General features: G+C 43.7%; 1 protein-coding gene across 4 annotated transcripts in view; it reads left to right on the top strand.

The window, feature by feature from the left end:
- Adamts9 (ADAM metallopeptidase with thrombospondin type 1 motif 9) overlaps positions 1–19,578 on the top strand; it is a 170,572-nt gene that overhangs the window by 128,180 nt on the left and 22,814 nt on the right. For all 4 annotated transcript variants that reach the window (XM_076940139.1, XM_076940140.1, XM_076940141.1 and 1 more), the window contains 6 exons: positions 7,337–7,507; positions 16,419–16,613; positions 17,293–17,425; positions 18,001–18,095; positions 18,196–18,290; positions 18,376–18,509. In XM_076940139.1, coding sequence (XP_076796254.1) covers positions 7,337–7,507; positions 16,419–16,613; positions 17,293–17,425; positions 18,001–18,095; positions 18,196–18,290; positions 18,376–18,509 — 823 coding nt within the window. The remainder of the gene's footprint in view (positions 1–7,336; positions 7,508–16,418; positions 16,614–17,292; positions 17,426–18,000; positions 18,096–18,195; positions 18,291–18,375; positions 18,510–19,578) is intronic.

Raw genomic sequence — 19,578 nt, 5'->3', positions numbered from 1 at the left:
GGCTGCATAATGAGACCCTGTCTCAAAGGAGAAGGAAGAAGAGGAGGAGGAGAAGGAAGCAAAAGAGGAAGAGGAAGACAGTGACTTGAGGAGATGGCCTGATGGGGCTTGTCTATAGTAAATTCAGCAGAGCTTAACCATAGTCATGGAAAGAATGGCCTCTGTAAATGATCTACAAATCATAATAATAACAGGTTCTAGCATTTACCCTTCTGCTAATGTGCTTTCTCCCACAGAGGAGAGTTTGAAGAGGCACCAGATTGGTGAGGGAGCGTAAAGTTCAAGGCAGCAGAAGAGAAATAGGCCCTGTCAAACCCTTGTGCAAGGCACAGTGGGAGCCTACTGGAGATGTTCTCATAGCACCGAGGCTTAGAGGGGAGGTGGAAAAATCACTAGGCAGCCATCTTAAATAACCACAGCAGAATGCTGTCTCAGTCATACTCAGTTGCAGCAGGATTACTTTCGAGACCGAAGATGTTCTCATTAAACAAGAAGGTGGTGCTCACTGCACAGTGTAGCACCTCCCAGCCTCCCCTGCATCACTTTCTCTCTTCCTGTCCACCGCTGGTCTCTTCTCATAACCTCTCACTCAGCTGCCATTTGACTTGCTGTCATCCCTGCACATCTCTATGTTCTAGAAACACATCACTTAAGGTTGGTGACACCTTAAGTGTTAATTAGTTATCAAGGTGTATTTCCTACTAGGCCCAAGAGCAAATGACACCCTTCTCCTACTAAGAAACAACCAGGGAATCTGTATTAAACACAACTTTCACATGCTTGCCCTGAGATGGTTATCGGATATTTCCTACAGCTGCAAAGATTGTGAAGTGCACAATCACAGAGAGAGCTTTTCCTATGTGGTACAATGTAAGGAGCGTCCCTTGAAATTATTCAGTTCAGAAACACCACACCGGTGATACCGAGCATAATAGAATACAGCATTTACTAAGAAGTGAACAAGGCATTTGATGAGTTTTACATGAAGTGACCTATTGAATTTCTTCCTTAACTCACTGATGTCATCTTGTTTTGTCCCATTTACTGTGAAGAAACATGAGGCTGAGATAGGTTTATCCATCAGAGCTCTAAAATGTCAGGTGAGAATTTGAGGCCAAGGTCCTGGACTCTAGAACACAGGTTGTATGAACCTGTACCTGTGGTCCCATAAGAATGGTCCCATCAGAATTATTTCAGTCCCTTCATGGTGGCGCCTCAAGCCTCCTCTTGGAGAGTTGGTTTCAATGTATTACTCACTTTCCTGGGTTGCAACACCCACCTGCTTCTACAACCAAGATTCTCTTTGCTGTTTGGGTAATTCTGACATAAGGATGCTAGGAAGGCCCTGGTGTTAGAGCCAATCTGCTCAGAGTGATGCCGGTGACTGTGCCAGTAAGAAAGACTGGCAGTTGTTTAAGATAGGGACTTCATTTTCCAGAATTTTCCCAGGATCTAGTGTAGTACCTACAGCACATAAGATACCTTTGAGTAGTTGAATTTATGAATGGAGGAACAGAAGATGGTGGGAGGTGCAGGGGTGGGAGGGTATGGGCAATGCCTGCTTTTTCAACTGAAGAATAAAGACATTCCAGTGTCTTCTGGATCTGTGAGCAAATGTTCTTTCTGGAAGAGCAGCTGCTGTGTATTCTTGTCACAGGGCCATGAACATGCTGTGACTTTGTAGAACTGCCTGATCTGTTGCTGTTTGGCCCAGAACAGGAATCGGGACCTCTTTAGAGCATATTTCAAGTTTAAGAGCATTTCTTGTACTCAGCTGTAGAGTGAGTCCCAAGTTCATCTCCCTAGAATAGAACAATTGGAACGAGCAGCAGTTCCTTGGTCAGTTGAGTGATAAGATTTTCATGGTGTTTACAGCAGGAGTGGAGAGGGCTTGGTGTGTTCAGAGTTAGACCTTAACCCTTTATTACCCATTCTCTCCTTCAATTATTCAATAGCATGTGTCAGTCACATGAAAAGTACCAGGCACTGGACATCAGGAACATTTGAGGTTTGGGGGTTTTGTTGTTGTTTTTTGTTTGGTTTTGTCTTTTAATCTCCAAACCTCAAATCCTATCATCTAAAAGTCTTTACCTGAGTCTAAGTGTCATGATGAAATATGTCCATAACCTTAGCAATGAGAAGGCGGGAGGGTGGCAAGTGGGAAGCCAGCTAGAGCTACATAGGAAAACCCTGTCCAAAAAAAAGAGAGCTGAGCAGGTAATAGCTCAGTGGCAGAGCTTAGAGAGCTTGGTTACCATAGGAAGACGTTGGTATCAGGCCCTGCTGTCCTGAGAAAGGATAAGGAGAGAAGAACTGAGGTACAAACCCTATCCACTGTAATCCTCACCCCTACCCAGGCTGTAGCTGCTCACCTCCATCCTTACTAAATCTTGAGATGGTCCCTCCCCTTCTGGCCCTGATTACTTGTTACTCCTTCATTCCTTTTTGTCAGCTGCCAAGCACACTACACCCTTCAGCATCATGAGGACGCCAGCTTCTTCCTCTTTCCCACTACCTGGCTTCTATCTCAGTATCATTATCTATTCTGGAATCGATGATGACTTACATGATTACATAGGGTACCCTTAGGATTAAGCCTCTGTGGTTATCTAAGGGACATGTGAGACCCCAAGCTGAGAGAGGCTGGCTCCCTGGCTGTCAGGCAAGGACAGAAACAGAGTTAGTAATCATCCAGCTGACTTCTAATTCACAACACAGACCCGTGCCCTTTGCAAATGTTAATCAGATGACAGGTACCTCCAACTGTAGTGTCTCTGCCTCCCTTTTCTATACGAATGGCTGCCTTTTCCTTCTTTTCGACAACAGTAGATGAAACTGTTTGTCCTTACCTTTCCTTGGGACATAAAAACCCAGCAAAAGCAACTCAGCATCATCAGCTTCCCCAGCTGGGTCTGAGATTCGTGTGCCCTCCTGCTACCCAACAACAGTAATCTGCTACCAGAAATGACAAATTCTGTCATCCTTGGGGGAAACATCCTTTAACAGGTAGAATCTGTGGATGCCCACTAGTTTTCCTTTTCCCCCGGTGGTTAGGAAATTGGGTTTCAAGATGAAGAACAACTTTATTATAATGTTTAAGGATTGCATTTGAACGATCCTATTTACACCATCAACCTAAAGCCAGTCAACATGTTGAAAGAAAATAGAACCTTAGGGATTTATTTAAGGTCTTCCTCGCCCTCCGATTCCGGTTAACTTCAGCACCGGGGAAGGCATGCACCCTGCAGGACAATGGATGTGCTAGCCTGTTTAACCTGGCATTGTGACTATTTTCCTTCTGCATCTAATGCATGCTGAGATACACAGAGGCCAGTGTTGCTATCTAGCCATTTATTTGGTTGTTGCTTTATTAATTCAGAAAGCCTTAATGAAAACCCAGAAAACTTTCCACAAATTGAAATGAGGTGGCTTAAAAAGTCTATTTTCTTAGAACAGTCTAGATGATATTCCAGGATAGGTCGATTATTGAGGACAAGAGAGGTAGCATTTACCAAAGCTGAAGCACCCCAATAGCACGGGCTGGATTTACTTTCCCCATGACTTTGCTCAGACTTAAGTTTCCAGGAGAAAAACCTTTGTCACCTGGTTTCAGAGCATGAAGGAAGTCAATTATTTACCTGGTTTAAATTTTAATTTCCCAGAAAGTTTTATTCTGGGTAAGTTTTCTTCATGCAATTCCCTGCCCCTGTCAAAACAGTTTTTATAAGAGTTAACTATTCCTCAAGATGGGAAGAAAATACTCAGTATTTCTGAGAAAATACTCAGCAGAAACTGTTGAAGAACCCTGATATTTCTGCTGGGAGCTGTTACTTATCGACACTGATTGAAGCCTTACGGATTAGTGAGAATGTACTTGGACTTAGCAGGATTTAGTTTAGGTTTAGCTGTGATTTTGGTGTTCCTAAGTCCTCATTTTCCAAGAAATTATTTTTTTTCCTGTAGGTAAAGTTTTCTCCTTCCAAGGTCTGTGTGTCTTTTAAGGTTCAGCAAAACATTATCACTCCCTAATAGTTACCAGTTTACTTCAAGGGAAACCAAAAACTCCAAACTCCTAAAGCTTGAACCAGGAAACCAGGCCCAGCTGCTTCCCGCTAGTTTAAAGTGGTTTAGAGTCTTCAGGTCATGTTTGTGCCTCTAGAAATGGATTGGTGACATGCCAGCTATGAAAGTTTGCTTCCAAACAGCTAGACTTTTAAGAATCCGGCAGTAAAGCTACTGGGATGACCAAGCATATATCTTTTGCTTCCTAAAAGAACAATGACTCATGAAAGACAGAGGGCGCTATCATATCATATGCTCAAACAACTTCACTGCTAGGAATAGACTCACTTGAATTGAAATCAAGTGTTTGAATTGTTGTCTGAATGTCCATAATAGAATCATTCACAGTAGCTCAAAGGGAAACCACCACATGCTCATTAACAGATGAGTGAATGAATGAAGTGTGGCACATCCACACATTGGACTATCACCCAGCCTTGAAGAGCGATGAAGTACTGAGATATGTTCCAACTTGGAAGAACTTAGAAAACACCGTGTTAAGCGAGAGAAGCCTAGCAGAGAAGGGCACATACTAGGTGGGTCTCTGAATGTAAAGTTCCCAGAATAAGCAAATCCATGGATGCAGTAAGCAGTAAGCATGGTCATAGTTGCTAGAGTCTGGGAGAGGGAGGCAAGATGAATGACTGCTTCATGGAGACAGATTGGTGTGATGAAGATGTTCTGTCAACTGGATGGTAGCAAGGGCTGCACAGTATTGTGTTCAGGGTCATTGAGTTGACATTGTAAGATGATTAAATAGTGGGTTTAAGAAATGGCTCTTTCTTTTTCCATTATGTATATGCATGGGTGTGCATACATGTGTACATTCATGTGTATGAATAAGAGAATTTGGAGTCACACACATATGAGGTGGTCAGAGGACAAACATTATCTTTTTTGAGAGAACCCTGAGTTGTCCTTTGCTGTAAATGCCCAGCTAGATGACCTTCTAACTCCCAAGATCTTCCTGTCCCATTTCCCATTTCCACAACAGGGGTGCCGGGATTACAGATACTCAAGCTATTCCTCCAGCTTTTACATAGGTTCTGAGAATTCGAATTCAGGTCTTCATGCTTGCATGCCGAATGTGTTTACAACTGAGCCATCTCCTAGTGCTTGTATTGTGCCCCCTCCCCTTTTTAAATCATGCACACATATAATAGAGTACATTAGGAAGGACATTTCAGAGTAAAGCTATGTCTCAAACTCAAATGCCTTTGAGGCAAAGCAGATAAAAGAGAATCCCTGCCTGTGCTGGCTAGTTTTATGTCAACTTGACATGGCTAGAGTCATTTGAGAGGAAAGACCCTCAGTTGAGAAAACACATCCGTTATGTTAGTGTGTGGGCATTTTCTTAATTAGTGATTGACAGGAGAGGGCCCAGCCCGTTGTGCGTAGCACCAACCCTAAACTGGTAGTTCTGAGTTCTATAAGAAAGCAAGCTGAGCAAGCCATGGGATGTAAGCCAGTAAAGGAGAACCCTGTCATGGCCTCTGCATCATCTCCTGCCTCCAGGTTCCTGCCCTGTCTGAGTTCCTGTCCTGACTGCCTTCAATGATGGACAATGATGTAGAAGTGTTAGCAAAAGAAACGCTTTCCTCTGCAAGAAGGAAATGGTTTTGGAAATGGTGTTTCATCACAGCAATAGAAAGCGTAAATAAGACATTGCCATTATGCATTTTTAAAAGGGGGGGGTCTGTGCTCTCCCTGAAGAGCTTAAAATAAGGAATTCTGAAGGGAAGAATACTGGCAATACACCCAAAGCTTGCTAATGTTCTATAAGCCAGAGCAACAGACACCCAATCTCCAGGTAAAAGACTCAGCAACTCTCATAGCAGAGACATCAGCCTCCCCACTGCAGCTTTCTGAAGCAGTCCAGACTTAGAATGCCAAGTGACAGCAAAGCTTTGGACAGGCTTTGGTGGCCAAGCAGATGACAGAGGTCTACCTTCCAAGTGGAGTTTGCTGTTGGAAGGAAACACTGCATGTGTTCTGTTTTCCTTTACTGGGTCATGGAAGTAATCAGGTATGGCAGGGCAAGTGACAGGCTTGGACTGTTTCAGGTTCTTCAACTAAGACTTGGCGATGATAGTCTCTGCTCCTTCCCACTGTCCAGATGTCCCTCTTTACTGTCCATCCTTCCTACTCAAATAGCACCTTCCTGAGAATGGCCACCTTTGTCCATCAGGACCTATTTTCAACTGGAACTGGGTGAATATTTGGTAGTAGACTAGAGCTGAGAGCAAATCACCTGCCAGAGGTCAGGCTTCTCCTCTTCTCTTCTCTTCTCTTCTCTTCTCTTCTCTTCTCTTCTCTTCTCTTCTCTTCTCCTCTCCTCTCCTCTCCTCTCCTCTCCTCTCCTCTCCTCTCCTCTCCTCTCCTCTCCTCTCCTCTGTTCCCCTCCCCTCCATTCCCTTGCCTTCCCTTCCCTTCTTTTCTTTCCTCTCCTCTCTACTCCACTCCCCTTCTCTTCTCTTTTCCTTCCCTCCTTCCTTCCTTTCCTCCTCCTCCTTCTCTTCTTCTTCTTCCTCCTCCTCCTTCTTCTTTAAACAGGGTTTCTCTGTGTAGCCCTGGCTGTTCTGGAACTGGCTAGCTTCAAACTCAGCAATCTGCCTATCTCTACCTCCTAAGTGCTGGAACTAAAGGTGTGTGCCCCAGTGCCTGGTGTTTTGTTTTGTTTTGTTTTTTTCTCTCTCTCTCTCACTCCAACTTACCTCCTTCTCTTGTTCTCTTTCTCCCTCTCTTTCCCCTTCCATTCTTCATAACTTTTTCTTCCTCCTTTTCTTGAGTTTTCTCTCCTTTCCTCCTTTACTTCCTATTTTTTTTTCAGTAATAGAGAGTGAGCCCAGGTCTTACACAGGCTTACCAGGTGCTCCACTGCAATGCTACATCCCTGCCCATGGATTCAGTGTTTGAGTGAGTGTTGAATTAAAAAAAAAAAAAAATACCTTGAAAGCCTCATCCAACCTAGTGTTCATTCATTCACCCTTTCATTTCCTTATTCAGACAGACATGCATGGGAAAACCATCCCTATGCTAGGGACAAAGTTGTCAGGTGCCTAGATAGAAGCAGTCGATACCTAGGGGTCTCACACTTTAACAGCTGTCTAGCTAAGTCATTGAACTAAAAAATAAGGACTTGAGGTTGTTTGAGGCTTCTTCCTCTACATACAACATGCTGTGTGGATCGTATATTTCTAAGCAGTCTCTTTCCTTCACTTTCCATCTTCCAGTAGGAGTGTTGAGGTTACATATGCTCATTTGTCTCTTGCAGTGTACCAAGACATGTGGTGAAGGCTCCCGGTACCGGCAGGTGGTATGTGTAGCGGAAGACCAAAGTGAGGTGCACACCACACATTGTGACCCAGACCAGAGGCCTCCAGACCATGAGAGCTGCAGCCTACAGCCCTGCGAGTACGTGTGGATCACAGGAGAATGGTCTGAGGTACTGTCCTGGGGAATCTGTGATGCCTTCAGTGTAGGAGCAGCAGAGTAATGAGAGAGGAAACCTACCTCCCAGGTCTACTTCTGAAAATCATGGGTTCTCACCCAATCCCAAGTTCCTTGAGTTCTGCATTCTGTGAGTCACCTTGATTTTCTTTTAATAGTGATAAAAAGGGAATTATGACAGGGCCTGATAATTCATGTGGTTCCTTTAGGTGCCAGCATAAGGTTGTATCTCAAGGCTAGGTAGAAAGCTAAGTGAATGAAATTGTTTGCAGTGTAAGCATGAGGACCTGAGTTCAAAACCTCAGAGCCTGTATAGAAGCTGGACATCATGACTTGAGCATATGTAACCTCAACACTCCTACTGGAAGATGGAAAGTGAAGGAAAGAGACTGCTTAGAAATATACGATCCACACAGCATGTTGTATGTAGAGGAAGGACAAGATAGAGACCCTGTCCCCAAACAAGGTAGAAGGTGAGAGCAACACCTAAGGTTGTCCCCTGACCAACACACACCTTGTAGCATTTGCACACCACATTCACACAAATGAACTTCAATGCATACCTAGACAAACACACAAATTATATACAAACACACAAATATACACACTAATAAAAGTAATACCTTAGTGTCAGGGAGATGTTAGGTAGAGGCAGGGACTGTGACAGGCCGGCCCACATGACCAGACACTCTTGTTTTGTAGTGATAATAGTTGTACACAAACATGCATCCACCATTCCCCAACAGAAATTCTAAAAAAAAAAAAAAAAAAAAAAAAAAGGACAGAAGTCTGGACTCTTATATGTGGTCTCTTAACTTGGAAAGGAGGCCTGAACATTTTTACTTGAAAACATTGTATAGGCAAAATCAAATGTTTCCTGCAAGCCAGGTGTGGGCTGTCCATTTAAGCACCTTGGTCCCAGAAAAACCAAAGAATGTTCTGTGATAGCTAATGACTCTCAAGCCTTCTTTTTCCCTATGGGCTCCTGAGCACAATGCCTACATAGACAGCTTTAGTTATTAATAAAACAATACTAACAACACCATGACTATCTGATCTTCAAACTTCATGGTATTTTCAAAGTACTAAAAGATCTAAACTTCAAAAGCATTGCAATTGCTCGAAAGAACACAGAGATCCAAAGTGGAAGTACCTTAGTTCACAGTAGAGGGGATCACGATGGTAGGTAACATGCATGTTCACATACGGTCTCTAGAGTATTTGCCTCTAGATGATGTATTTGCTGTGTGTTGAACTGTGTCTCAACTCAAATTGGTCCAAAGAGTCTTTTCCAACCATGTCCCACCATCCTGTACTCTACGGTGTTGATTTTTGTTCTCTCAGAAGACATTTGTCAACATTAGGAGACATGTCTTGTTGTCACAGCTATGGCAGAGGGATACTTCTGCATTACATATTGATGAACAGTGCACTGGACCTGACCACAGCACATACTTATATATCTGAGGTCTAGAGTTCCCGAGTAGAGAGCCCTGCTCTGCCATGTCTCACATGTCTCCAGACAGCAAAAAGAGCCCTTAAACAGATGTCTTAGTTAGGGTTTTACTGCTGTGAACAGACACCATGACCAAAGCAACTCTTATAAGGACAACATTTAATTAGGGCTGGTTTGCAGGTTCAGAGGTTCAGTATTTTATCATCAAGGTGGGAACATGGCATCATCCAGGCAGGCATGCTACAGGAGAAGCTGAGAGTTTTACATCTTCATTGGAAGGCTGCTAGGAGAATACTGGCTTCCAGGTAGTTAGGATGAGGGTCTTAAAGCCCACACCCAGAATGACACACCTACTCCAACAAGACCATACCTTCTAATAGTGCTACTCCCTGGGCCAAGCATATACAAACTATCACAACAGAGAAAAGAGATGGCTTAGTGAACACAATGCTTGCTATGTAAAGCATAATAACCTAAGTTCTGATCCCCAAGACCCATGTAAAGAGCCAGTCATGCAAACACATGTCTGTAATTCCAAAGCTTGTAGGAAGCAGCAGAGAGTTCTCCCAGGATCCATCCAGACTAGCCAATCAGTGAGGTCAAGGTTCAGTGAGAAACTTTTCAAAAACTATGGGGCAGTGATAGAAAAAGCATCCAGCATTGAACTTTAGCTGCTACATGTGTACCTATGATCATGTGTGCACACACATGCACATACACACAAACACACACAAGGTGAAGATAGAACATTAGGATATGCATTTATACAGTTGCCAGCCAGGAACCGGGGAGTCCAGATGAGTGTTCAGAAAATTCATTGACTGGCTTGAGGCAAAGCTTCCAACCATTCAGATCCCAGCAAGGGACGTTTGGGAAGGGTCTCTGGATATACCTCCTCTCTCCTCATCCCTTTGTTCTTCTGCTCCTTGTCAGACATGGGCTTCAACTCCTATCTGTTTCAAGAGACTCACCTTCCCTGGCTCTCAGAATGCAGAGAGCTCGCCCTCATACCCTCCTTCTGTCCATCCACAGGTCTCTTTGTCTCTGTGCCTTGCCAGCCTTCTGCCTCCTAGCAGACTCCTCTTCTTGGCTCTGGTTCCTTCTGGCTGCAGTTGCTATGCCTCCCATTCAGCCACAACAGGCATCTTCCTCTTGGTTAGCCTCTTACATGGAGCTTTATTATACTGAGAGACTTTTGGTTTCTCTCTGAGAGTCATGCTGTACCTGTCTGTAGCTTTAATGCAACCTCAATCATCAACAGACGAGAGAAAGAATGGCTTTGTGTGCATGTACATGCGTGCACATGTTCATGTGTACATGTGTTTAAGCATATGTAGAGACCAGAAGACAGTCTCAATGGTTATTCCTCTCTGCCACTGGCTTTGAACACTGGCTCTCTTATTACACTAGAAGCCACCAAGTCGGCTAGGCTGGCTGGCCAGGAAGCCTCATGGATCCACCCATCTCTGCCTCCACAGTGCTGGGATTTCATGTGCATGCCACCACTTCTGGCTTCTTCTGTCTGGGTTCTGGGGACCAAACTCAACTCCTTTTAATTACACAACAAGCACATTACTCAATGAGATGTCTCCTCAGTCCCTGAAGAACATCTTTTAGAACATAGCTTTCCACACTTCCACAGGGTTTCAAGTATGCTATAGATTAATGCATATTTTTTATAGCAAACGTTTGGAAACAGATTTGGGGACAAGCACAAAACAGCTGCACAGGGCCAGGAGCTGCAAGGGCGTAGGCAGGGAGAGGCTGGCCCCAGAAAGCCTTCTAGAAACTCTGCTTGAAGATGCTACAGCCACTGCAAGGCATTCCCCACTCTGTGACCTTTGCTTTGTGAGAGCTCTCTGTGTTTGGCTCAGTGTTCACCCCTCCTGAGTGTGCCAGGCCTAGAACAGACATGTGAAGGGGGAGCTGTAAGGAACACATGTAAGTTCAACACCAACAGGAGGCCTGAAATACAGTCCTGGTGAACACAAGTGTGTTTGTGTTCCTTTGTTGTTGCAGTCAAGTTAGACAATGAAAAGTTACCCCTGATGAGTTTTACACATAAGGCCACAGCATGTGGAGTCTACTTACCGCACAGCTTCAGAGTCCTGGCCTAGCATCGCCGAAAGAGCTGGAAGCCATCAACTCTTTCCTATCACTGCTGTCAACTGGCCCATAGTGTCGAGTTGTTCTGGATGCTTTTCAGGTGTCTGGAGGCCTATGACCATGTTTGTGGATCAGGTTCATCAGCAAATGTATATCTCCTTAAGACGTACAAATATCGGGCATGCTGCTTTTGCTTTTGCTTTATATGGGCTGGGGTCTCAGCATCTGCCTTCTCTGGTATCCAGCCTTAAGGAAGTCAGTACAGATGGAGACCATGGAGGCATGAGGTCATACCCTCTAGAACACCCACAGCTTACTTAAGCAGAGCTTGTCAACATTGCTCTACTCCGAGACACTGGGGTAGCCTGAAGTGCCCTGGCCAGGAGTCAGCTAGGTCTTCCAGCATGTGAGCAGCAGCGGCCAAAGAAGGAAGAAATAAAGATGGCCCATTTCCAGGTCTCCAGCCAGCTGGGAGGGAGGGCTCAGGGGGTTCAGCATGCCTCTGGCTTTCTTCTAGCTAGTTGCTAGGATTTCTTCAAGGCCCTCCCAGAAAGGTTAAAGGGAAGAAAATGGAGTGTCTTAAAGCAACAGGGAAAGAGATGCCAGGCAGATGCGGTTACTTTTAATTATCCTTAGGGATAATTAAAGGATAAATTTGTCCCTCACCCCCGAGAAACATGACATGCATGTGATATGCTATTTCCAGGAGCTTCTCTCATGTCCTGCAGAGCCTGAGGTCTGGGGAAAAGGTATAGAGAAGATTGACCCCACTCTGCATGTGTGCAGCGCCTTTACAAAGACTGGCACTTATTCGATGACACTGCCTAAAAGTGTCGTCTGAATGATATAGGCTGTAACGTAGTTTTATTTTATTATTTCTATTAGAATATGTTAATTATAAACTAAAATGGGCTTCATTATGAAAATCTCATCCAGTTACCCTCTCTTGTCCTCTCCTATCCCCACAGACCGAACCCCTTCCTTTTTCTGCTAGCCTTCTTCTACTGTGTGCGTGCGTGCGTGCGTGCGTGCGTGCGTGCGTGCGTGCGTGCGTGCGCACAGGCATGATGTGGTTAGAGTTTCATTAGTGTTGCTTACAGGAGCGTGGGTGAGAAGTTATTTACAGAAGTAAGTGGTGAGCTACACTACTGAAGAAAATATTTCTCTCCCACCAATCATTAATTTTGTATGGCTCCTCAGAGAGGGGCAGGGCTTGTGAGCTCCTCCTCTCCTCCATCACCAGAGGCTGACTGGCTCAATCTTGTGCAACAATAATGCAGGTCATCACAGCTGTGCATTCAAGAGTGCCACACCATACCATGCCCAGAAGGTTCTGGTATTCCAAGAAACCCTCCTCATCCTCTGGCTCTTGCATTCCTTCCATTCTGCTCTTTTTTTTTTTTTTTCACAATCTTCCCTGAGCCGTGGAAGGGGTCATAGGATGTCTTATTTGTGGCTGAGCACCCAACAGTCTTATTTTTAGCTTTGCACAGTCATGAGTCTCTGTAATTACTGCAAGAAGAAGCATCTCTCACCAGAGCTGACAGCAGCACTAAACCAGGGACATAAATGTAATTATTTAGAAGGCAATTGACAGCGCATCACGTCCACCGCTGCCCAACTGGCAAGCGGGCAGTGTGTGAGTAAAACTGTTGCTGACAATTCTCCTCACCTGAAGAGCACATTTCATCCCCGTGGAAATGGGGCGGAAGCTTCCAGCTCAATCCCAGCTTGGTTTCCCTAGGTCCTGCAGCCAAAATTATCATTATGGTGTCTTTAGTCAATAGTTATGTGGCAACCAACCACAGCAACAATTGCCTGTATGATTTTACTTTGAGGAGGCGGGTCTTGGAAGTCCCCCTAACCAAAAACTCACAGGGAGGAGGCCCACCCCGTCATTGAGATTTTCATTTTGTTACTTGTGGTTTGTGAGGTCAGCTTTACCCACCTATTCAGGATACTGTTTTTAGACTTTGTAATTTTTGTTTTACTTTTTAGTTGGCTTACCAAGTATCATGATTGCTTGCACCTTTTTCCTATGTCCTTGGCTCTCACTGACCCCTCAAACCATCCTCTCTCCCATCTCCCTGCTCTGCCCACCCTCTCCACTTAAGCCACACCCCATATCTCTCCTGCTGCTTTCACAAGTTTTAGTACCCTCCCCTGCTCCACTCTCAACCACTCTACCCTGCCCCCACCATGGTCCCTTTCTAGTTTCCTGGCTCTACACATACTCCCACATAAACATACATATGTAAAAAATTAGCAGCTGGGACCTACAAATGAAAGAGAACATGGAATGTTTGTCTTTTTGAGTCTGGGTTACCTCATGTAGCAGACAGTTTTCCAACTCCATCCATTTTCCTGCAGATTTAATAATTTCATGTTTATAAATGGCTGGATTAAGTTTCATTGTATATGTGCACTGTATTTTTAAAAGCTTTTATTTTGTATTATGTACATATGTATGCATCTTGCCCCACAACTTCGTTATCTATTTTTCAGTTGATGAACACCTAAGCTGATTCCATTCCTATCTATTGTACATAGAGCTACAATAAATACGCAAGTATTAGGTAGTAGGAGAGAGTCCCTTGGGAGTATTTCTAAAACAGCATATCTGGGTCATGTGGTCGTTCTAGATTTTGGTTTTAGGAGAAACTTCTGCATTGATTTCTATAGTAGATGCATCAGGCTACCTCCCACAGTGAGTAAGCTGTTTCCATGTCTATACTCTTGCCAGTATTTGTTTACATTGTAGTAGGAATTCTGACTGGGGAGAGATGGAATCTCAAAAACTTTTAATATTTCCCTGGTAGCAAATGATGCTGAACACTTTTTAAACGTTTACTGGCTGTTACCTTTGTATGGCTGGCTGTTACCTTTGTATGGCTGGCTGTTACCTTTGTATGGCTGGCTGGTTGGTTGGTTGGTTGGTTGGTTGGTTGGTTGGTTGGTTGGTTTGTTAGTTGGCTAGCTGGTTGGTTGGTTGGTTAGTTAGTTGGTTGGTTGGTTGGTTGGTTTTTCAAGACAGGGTTTCTCCTCAAAGTGGCTGTCCTGCAACTCACTTTGTAGATCAGGCTAGCCTTGAACTCGGAGATCCATCTGCCTCTGCCTCTTGATTGCTGGGATTAAAGGTATGTGGCACGACTGCCCTGACAATACTTTTTATTTTGAAAATTATTTATTCAGATCCAGAGGTCATTTTTAATTGGGCTGTTTGAGTCTTTTTATTTTTTTTAAATTCTTTATCTGTCTTTATAGTAATCCTTTGTCAAATGTATAGCTGACAAACATTTTCTCCCACCTTGGTCCCTTAACTCAATTCCATGGGGTCTGATTGTTTGACTTAAATTTCTGAGTGACTGGACTTCTGGTCAGGGAGTCTTTACCTATGTCTATATTTTTGAGTGTTTTTTTTTTTAATTTTTTTATTAGTTGCAGAGTTTAGAGTCTTACATTAAGGTCATCGAAATATTTGAATTTGATTTTGTGCAAAGGGGTTTGTTTCATTCACCTAACCTGTAGAAATCTAGGTATCTTTATGTGCAGGCTGCTATCTTGCTAATGTGTACTTTGGCATCTTTAGTAAAGATCTTGAGGCTATAGCTATGTGGATAGATACTCTATCCCAGCGGTTCTCAACCTGTGGGTTGTGATCCCTTGGGGGTCACATATCAGATATCCTGCATATCAGATTCATAACAGCAGCAAAATTACACTTATGACATAGCAACAAAATAATTTTGTGGTTGAGGGTCACCACAACATAAGGAACTGTGTTAAAGGGTCGCAGGATTAGGAAGGTTGAGAACCACTGCTCTATTCTACACCATTGATCTACCTGTCTGTTTTTCTGCCGGCACCATGTTGACCTTATTACTCTGGCTCTCTGGTATGACTTGAAGTCAGACATGATGGCTTCCCCAGCATTATTCTTTGCTCTAAGGATTTCCTTGCCTCATTGGTACTTTCATGAATTTTATCTTTATTTCCTCAAGAAATGACATTGGAATTTTGATGGGGACTGCACTGAATTTGTAGACTGCTTTTAGTAGAATGGCTATTCTCATAATATTAATCCAATCCATGAGAGGTCAGTCTTTCCATCTTCTGACATCCTCCTGTTTGTTTCTTCAGTAATTTAGAGTTCCACAGTGGAAATCTTTTGTTGCCTTCTTTAGCTTTATTCCAGGGTTGCTTTGTTTCTTGAAGGTGATGTAAATGGGATTGTTTTCCTGGTTTCCCTTTCCATGTTTGTCAATGATATACAGGAAGGCTACCGATTTTTATATGTTTATCATTTTTCTGTATGTGTTTATCAGCCTGCAGCATTTTCTGCTGGAATCTTTAGAGTTCTCTAAGTATAGAATCATATTGTCTATAAATAGGAATGTCTTTACTTCTTTTTCTATTTTTCTCTTTTACCTTATCACTCTAACTCAGGCTTCAAGCATTCTACCAAGTGGAGAGACTGAATAGCCTTCTCTGGTTCCTCATCTTAGAAGAAACACTTTCAGTTTCTCCAATGAATGAGTTTGGCTGTAGGTCAGTTATGTTGGAGTGTGTTCCCTCAACTCATAGACATAAATGGATGTTGGATTTATGTCAATGGCTTCGAGTCCATTTGTGTGACCTATTGCATTTATGGATTTGCATATGTTAAACTATATCTTTGTCTCTGGAATGAAGCCAACATGATCCTGATAAGTAGTATTTTTGATATGTTCAAGAACTTAGTTTGCAAATATTTTACTAATAATTTTTGTGTCTGTTTTCATCTGGGATATTGGTCGTTATCTTCTTGTTGCATCTTTTGCCATATACTTAAAATAAGAGTCACATGATGACATGATTTAGAAGAAAAGAAAGCAGAGAGGTGGCTTGGTGGCCAAATACTAATTGGTGGCTAAGGAGAGAAGAGAAACTGGGGGGAAGATGGATGAGCAGAGCAGAGCCCCCACAGAGAGCAGAGGACTAAATGAGGGCCTCTGAGAGTGTGACTCACAGGTTGGCTGCAGGCTCCTTTTCCCTTCCACATTTGATGGATTTCTGACGTGGTCTTAGAGGTCCAGAAAGAGGGAATTTGTTGGCAGATGGGCATCTTTTCTTTCTCTGGGAGCCCCAGAAAAAGAAGGGTTTGAAATGCCTGCCCAGCGAAGCCCTAGTTTGGGGAGTGTCCTGCGGAGCCTGCTGTGGCCTGAGATGAAAGGTTGAGCAGCTAGGTAAGAGAGAGCACTCTGCAGCTTCCACAGGAGGCCAAATGTGGTGTGGAGGATGGAGGCCTTCTGTGGCTGCCATAGGAAATCTCTGCAACATACCCTCTTGACCCCTCTCTTCTCAGTGCTCGGTGACCTGTGGAAAGGGCTACAGGCAAAGGCTGGTCTCCTGCAGTGAGATTTATACCGGCAAGGAGAATTATGAATACAGCTACCAAACAACAGTGAACTGCCCAGGCACTCAGCCACCGAGTGTCCATCCTTGCTACCTGAGGGACTGTCCTGTCTCGGCCACCTGGAGAGTTGGTAACTGGGGCAGTGTAAGTAGGGGGCTTGGGTTGTCAACTCTGAAATCTCAAACCTTCTATGAACCCTCCTGCCTGCTTACAACTCGGCATGGCTGATAGGAAGAGAACTGGTTATCTTAAATCCAAATATCGAAAAGTTCATCTTGCTTCATCCAAGGAAAATGCAAATAGCCAAGATTTGTCCTCCAGTTTCTCATTTCTATACTGGATGGCTATGAAGATGAAATGAGTTAATATAGCAAAAACATTTAGATTATTATGGCTGGTTTTATGTTACATTTTCCTTTTTTTTTTTTTCTACATTTTTACTACATTTTTTTTTTTCAACAAGCCTTTAGCATCTGACATCTCACAAGAGATGCACGGATGCATTTTGGTTGCTTCCATTGTTAAAGACACTGTGCTCTAGTCTGCTTCTGTAGAGAGAACTTTGTTTACTTGGGACACAAAACAGAAGTCTAAAGTGAGTATGTTTGGAAAACCCATTGCCACAGTCTTCTGGCTTTGGGCTGTGACGGTCTCAGGCAAAAGTGTGTGATGTGACGAGAAAGTCATTAGGATTTGAATCCCAAGTTCGTGAGGACCTTGAACACATTCCTTAATCTGAGCCCAGGTCTTCGATCTGTAAAACCAGTAATGGCAGTAGTATCTCATGAACGGAGCTACCCATTGACTCTCCTTTTCCCTCCAGTGCTCAGTGTCCTGTGGCGTTGGAGTCATGCATAGATCTGTGCAGTGTTTAACTAACGAAGACCAACCCAGCCATTTATGTCCCACTGATATAAAGCCAGAAGAGAGAAAAACCTGTCACAATGTTTATAACTGTAAGTCACTCAACTGAAGCCTGTTTTGTCTGTCATGGAGGACAAATGTCCCTGTTGGTCTTTGGGTCCATACTTTTTTTTTAGAGATTTAGTAATTCTCTGTGTGTCTGTGTGCTATGTTCATGTGGGGGTGGAGGGGGGTGTCTGTACCTGTATGCTCAAGTTTTTGGAAGACAAAGATTGATCTCAATTATCTTCCCCAACTGCTCTCCACCTTCCTGATGAGACAGAGTTGCTCACTGAACCTAGAGATCACTGACTCACAAAACTGACTTGCCAGTAGACCTTCATGTCCTGTCTCCACTCCCAAGCCCTGAAATTACACAACACACATCCACACCCAGCTTTTCTGTGTGCGTCCTGGGGTCCAAACCCAAGTCTTCATGTTTGCCTGGCAAACACGTTATTGACTGAGCTATCTCTCTCTTCTTGTCTCTCTTCCCCCGCACCAAGCTCACTCTCTCTCTCTTTAATCTACCTCTTGGGCAGTTAGTGCAGACAGTGTGATGTATTCTGTTGGTAGATACTGAACATCTGAGATGATTTTGTCCATTTTTATGACTTGTGTTTCCTAGGTGAGTTACCCCAGAACTGCAAGGAGGTAAAAAAACTCAACAGTGCCAGCGTTGACGGGGAATATTTCCTGGCTGTCAGGGGGAAGCCGCTGAAGGTGAGTGTTGAAGTCAGTCGTTGTTTGCAGAATGTTGTCATGGTAATCTCATCACTCCTTCTGAGCACCTTTGTTGGGTCCTTTCTTGTGTATCTTGCAGGTGTTCTGTGCAGGGATGCATTCTGACTATCCCAAGGAATATGTGACACTGGCCCATGGTGACTCAGAGAACTTCTCCGAAGTTTACGGGCACAGGTAAGAGGCTCAGAAGAGCTTAGATGCCTGGAGGCTCCTAGAGCAAACCACCCTATCTTACCAGAACGCTGTCTCCACGGCTTAGATTGCACAACCCAACAGAATGTCCCTATAACGGAAGCCGACGAGATGACTGCCATTGCCGGAAGGATTACACAGCTGCTGGCTTTTCCAGTTTCCAGAAAATCCGAATCGACCTGACCAGCATGCAGATTATAAGTAAGTTCAGGGAGGTATCTCACAGCCGTGAACACCTCCTCTCCACTCAGAGGACACAGGTCCTTTGAGTATATAGATACAGAAGGGAAGTCACACGGGGTGATTACAGTTTCAGCAGTGACAACCCAACCATATGCTTAACAGGCCTTTGTCCTTCTTGTTCAGTGGGGAATTCCAGGACCTATAGTATTGGCTGCCACAGGTCAGGTCTTCATCAGGTTTCCATTGAGTGGTGAAAGAAAATAGATAAATGTTTGCTCGTGGAAGTTTCATCAACCAGGATGGCATCCTAGTAAGCATGGCCTTGGGATCAGGACCTTAAGGTTATAAAGAGGTTAGACACTGGGTGTCTGTGCAGAGAAAGTAATAGAACAGAAAGAAGTTTCTAGAGCAGAAGAGACAGCAGCTAGCAAAGTCACTTGTAAAGTACATTCTCGCCTCCAGATGGTTCTTTGTAGCACAAAGCACACATACACACATAGGTAGAAAACTAATTTTATCTGATTGTTGATTTATGGGAGAAAAAAATGGATCCAGAATTACCTTTCCTAACAAACCTGCACATGGTCTGATTTCATCCTCTGGCCAGTACTCTGGTCCTGCTGGCCACATTAATCATGGCTGCCAGTAAAGCTAGCTAAAATATCTAAACACATTGTCTTGAATAGCGGAAGAACAGAAATACTGAAAAATTAATTTTTTCTCATTAACATTGCAACCATAATATTATCCTGGTTCCCTCTTGAGTTAGATTAAATGTGATTTATACCGAGGTATTTTTTTTTTAATTTGCTATCAGCAATACAGATAAGGGCTAGATGCAGTGTGAGTCTACAGTTTTTTGTTAAGAAAAATGTCCCAGCTTTAGATCATGTGTGTGTGTGGGGGGGGAGCATGACTCTGTCCCCCTAGCACACATTGCCTCTAATCCTACCCAACTGAGGACCTATAGGCAGTTAAGTTGCTAAGGGAGGGAGACACGTTTTGTTAGTGGTGTAGCCATGGATAAGTTGCCTTTTAAATAACCCCTCAACCATGTTCCTGTAAGGGCCTGTAATGAAACTTATTG

Source organism: Arvicanthis niloticus, chromosome 9 (genome assembly GCF_011762505.2).
Source record: "Arvicanthis niloticus isolate mArvNil1 chromosome 9, mArvNil1.pat.X, whole genome shotgun sequence".
NCBI lineage: Eukaryota > Metazoa > Chordata > Mammalia > Rodentia > Muridae > Arvicanthis > Arvicanthis niloticus.
The sequence above is the reverse complement of the archived record's forward strand: the minus strand, read 5'-3'. Positions and strand labels throughout refer to the sequence as shown.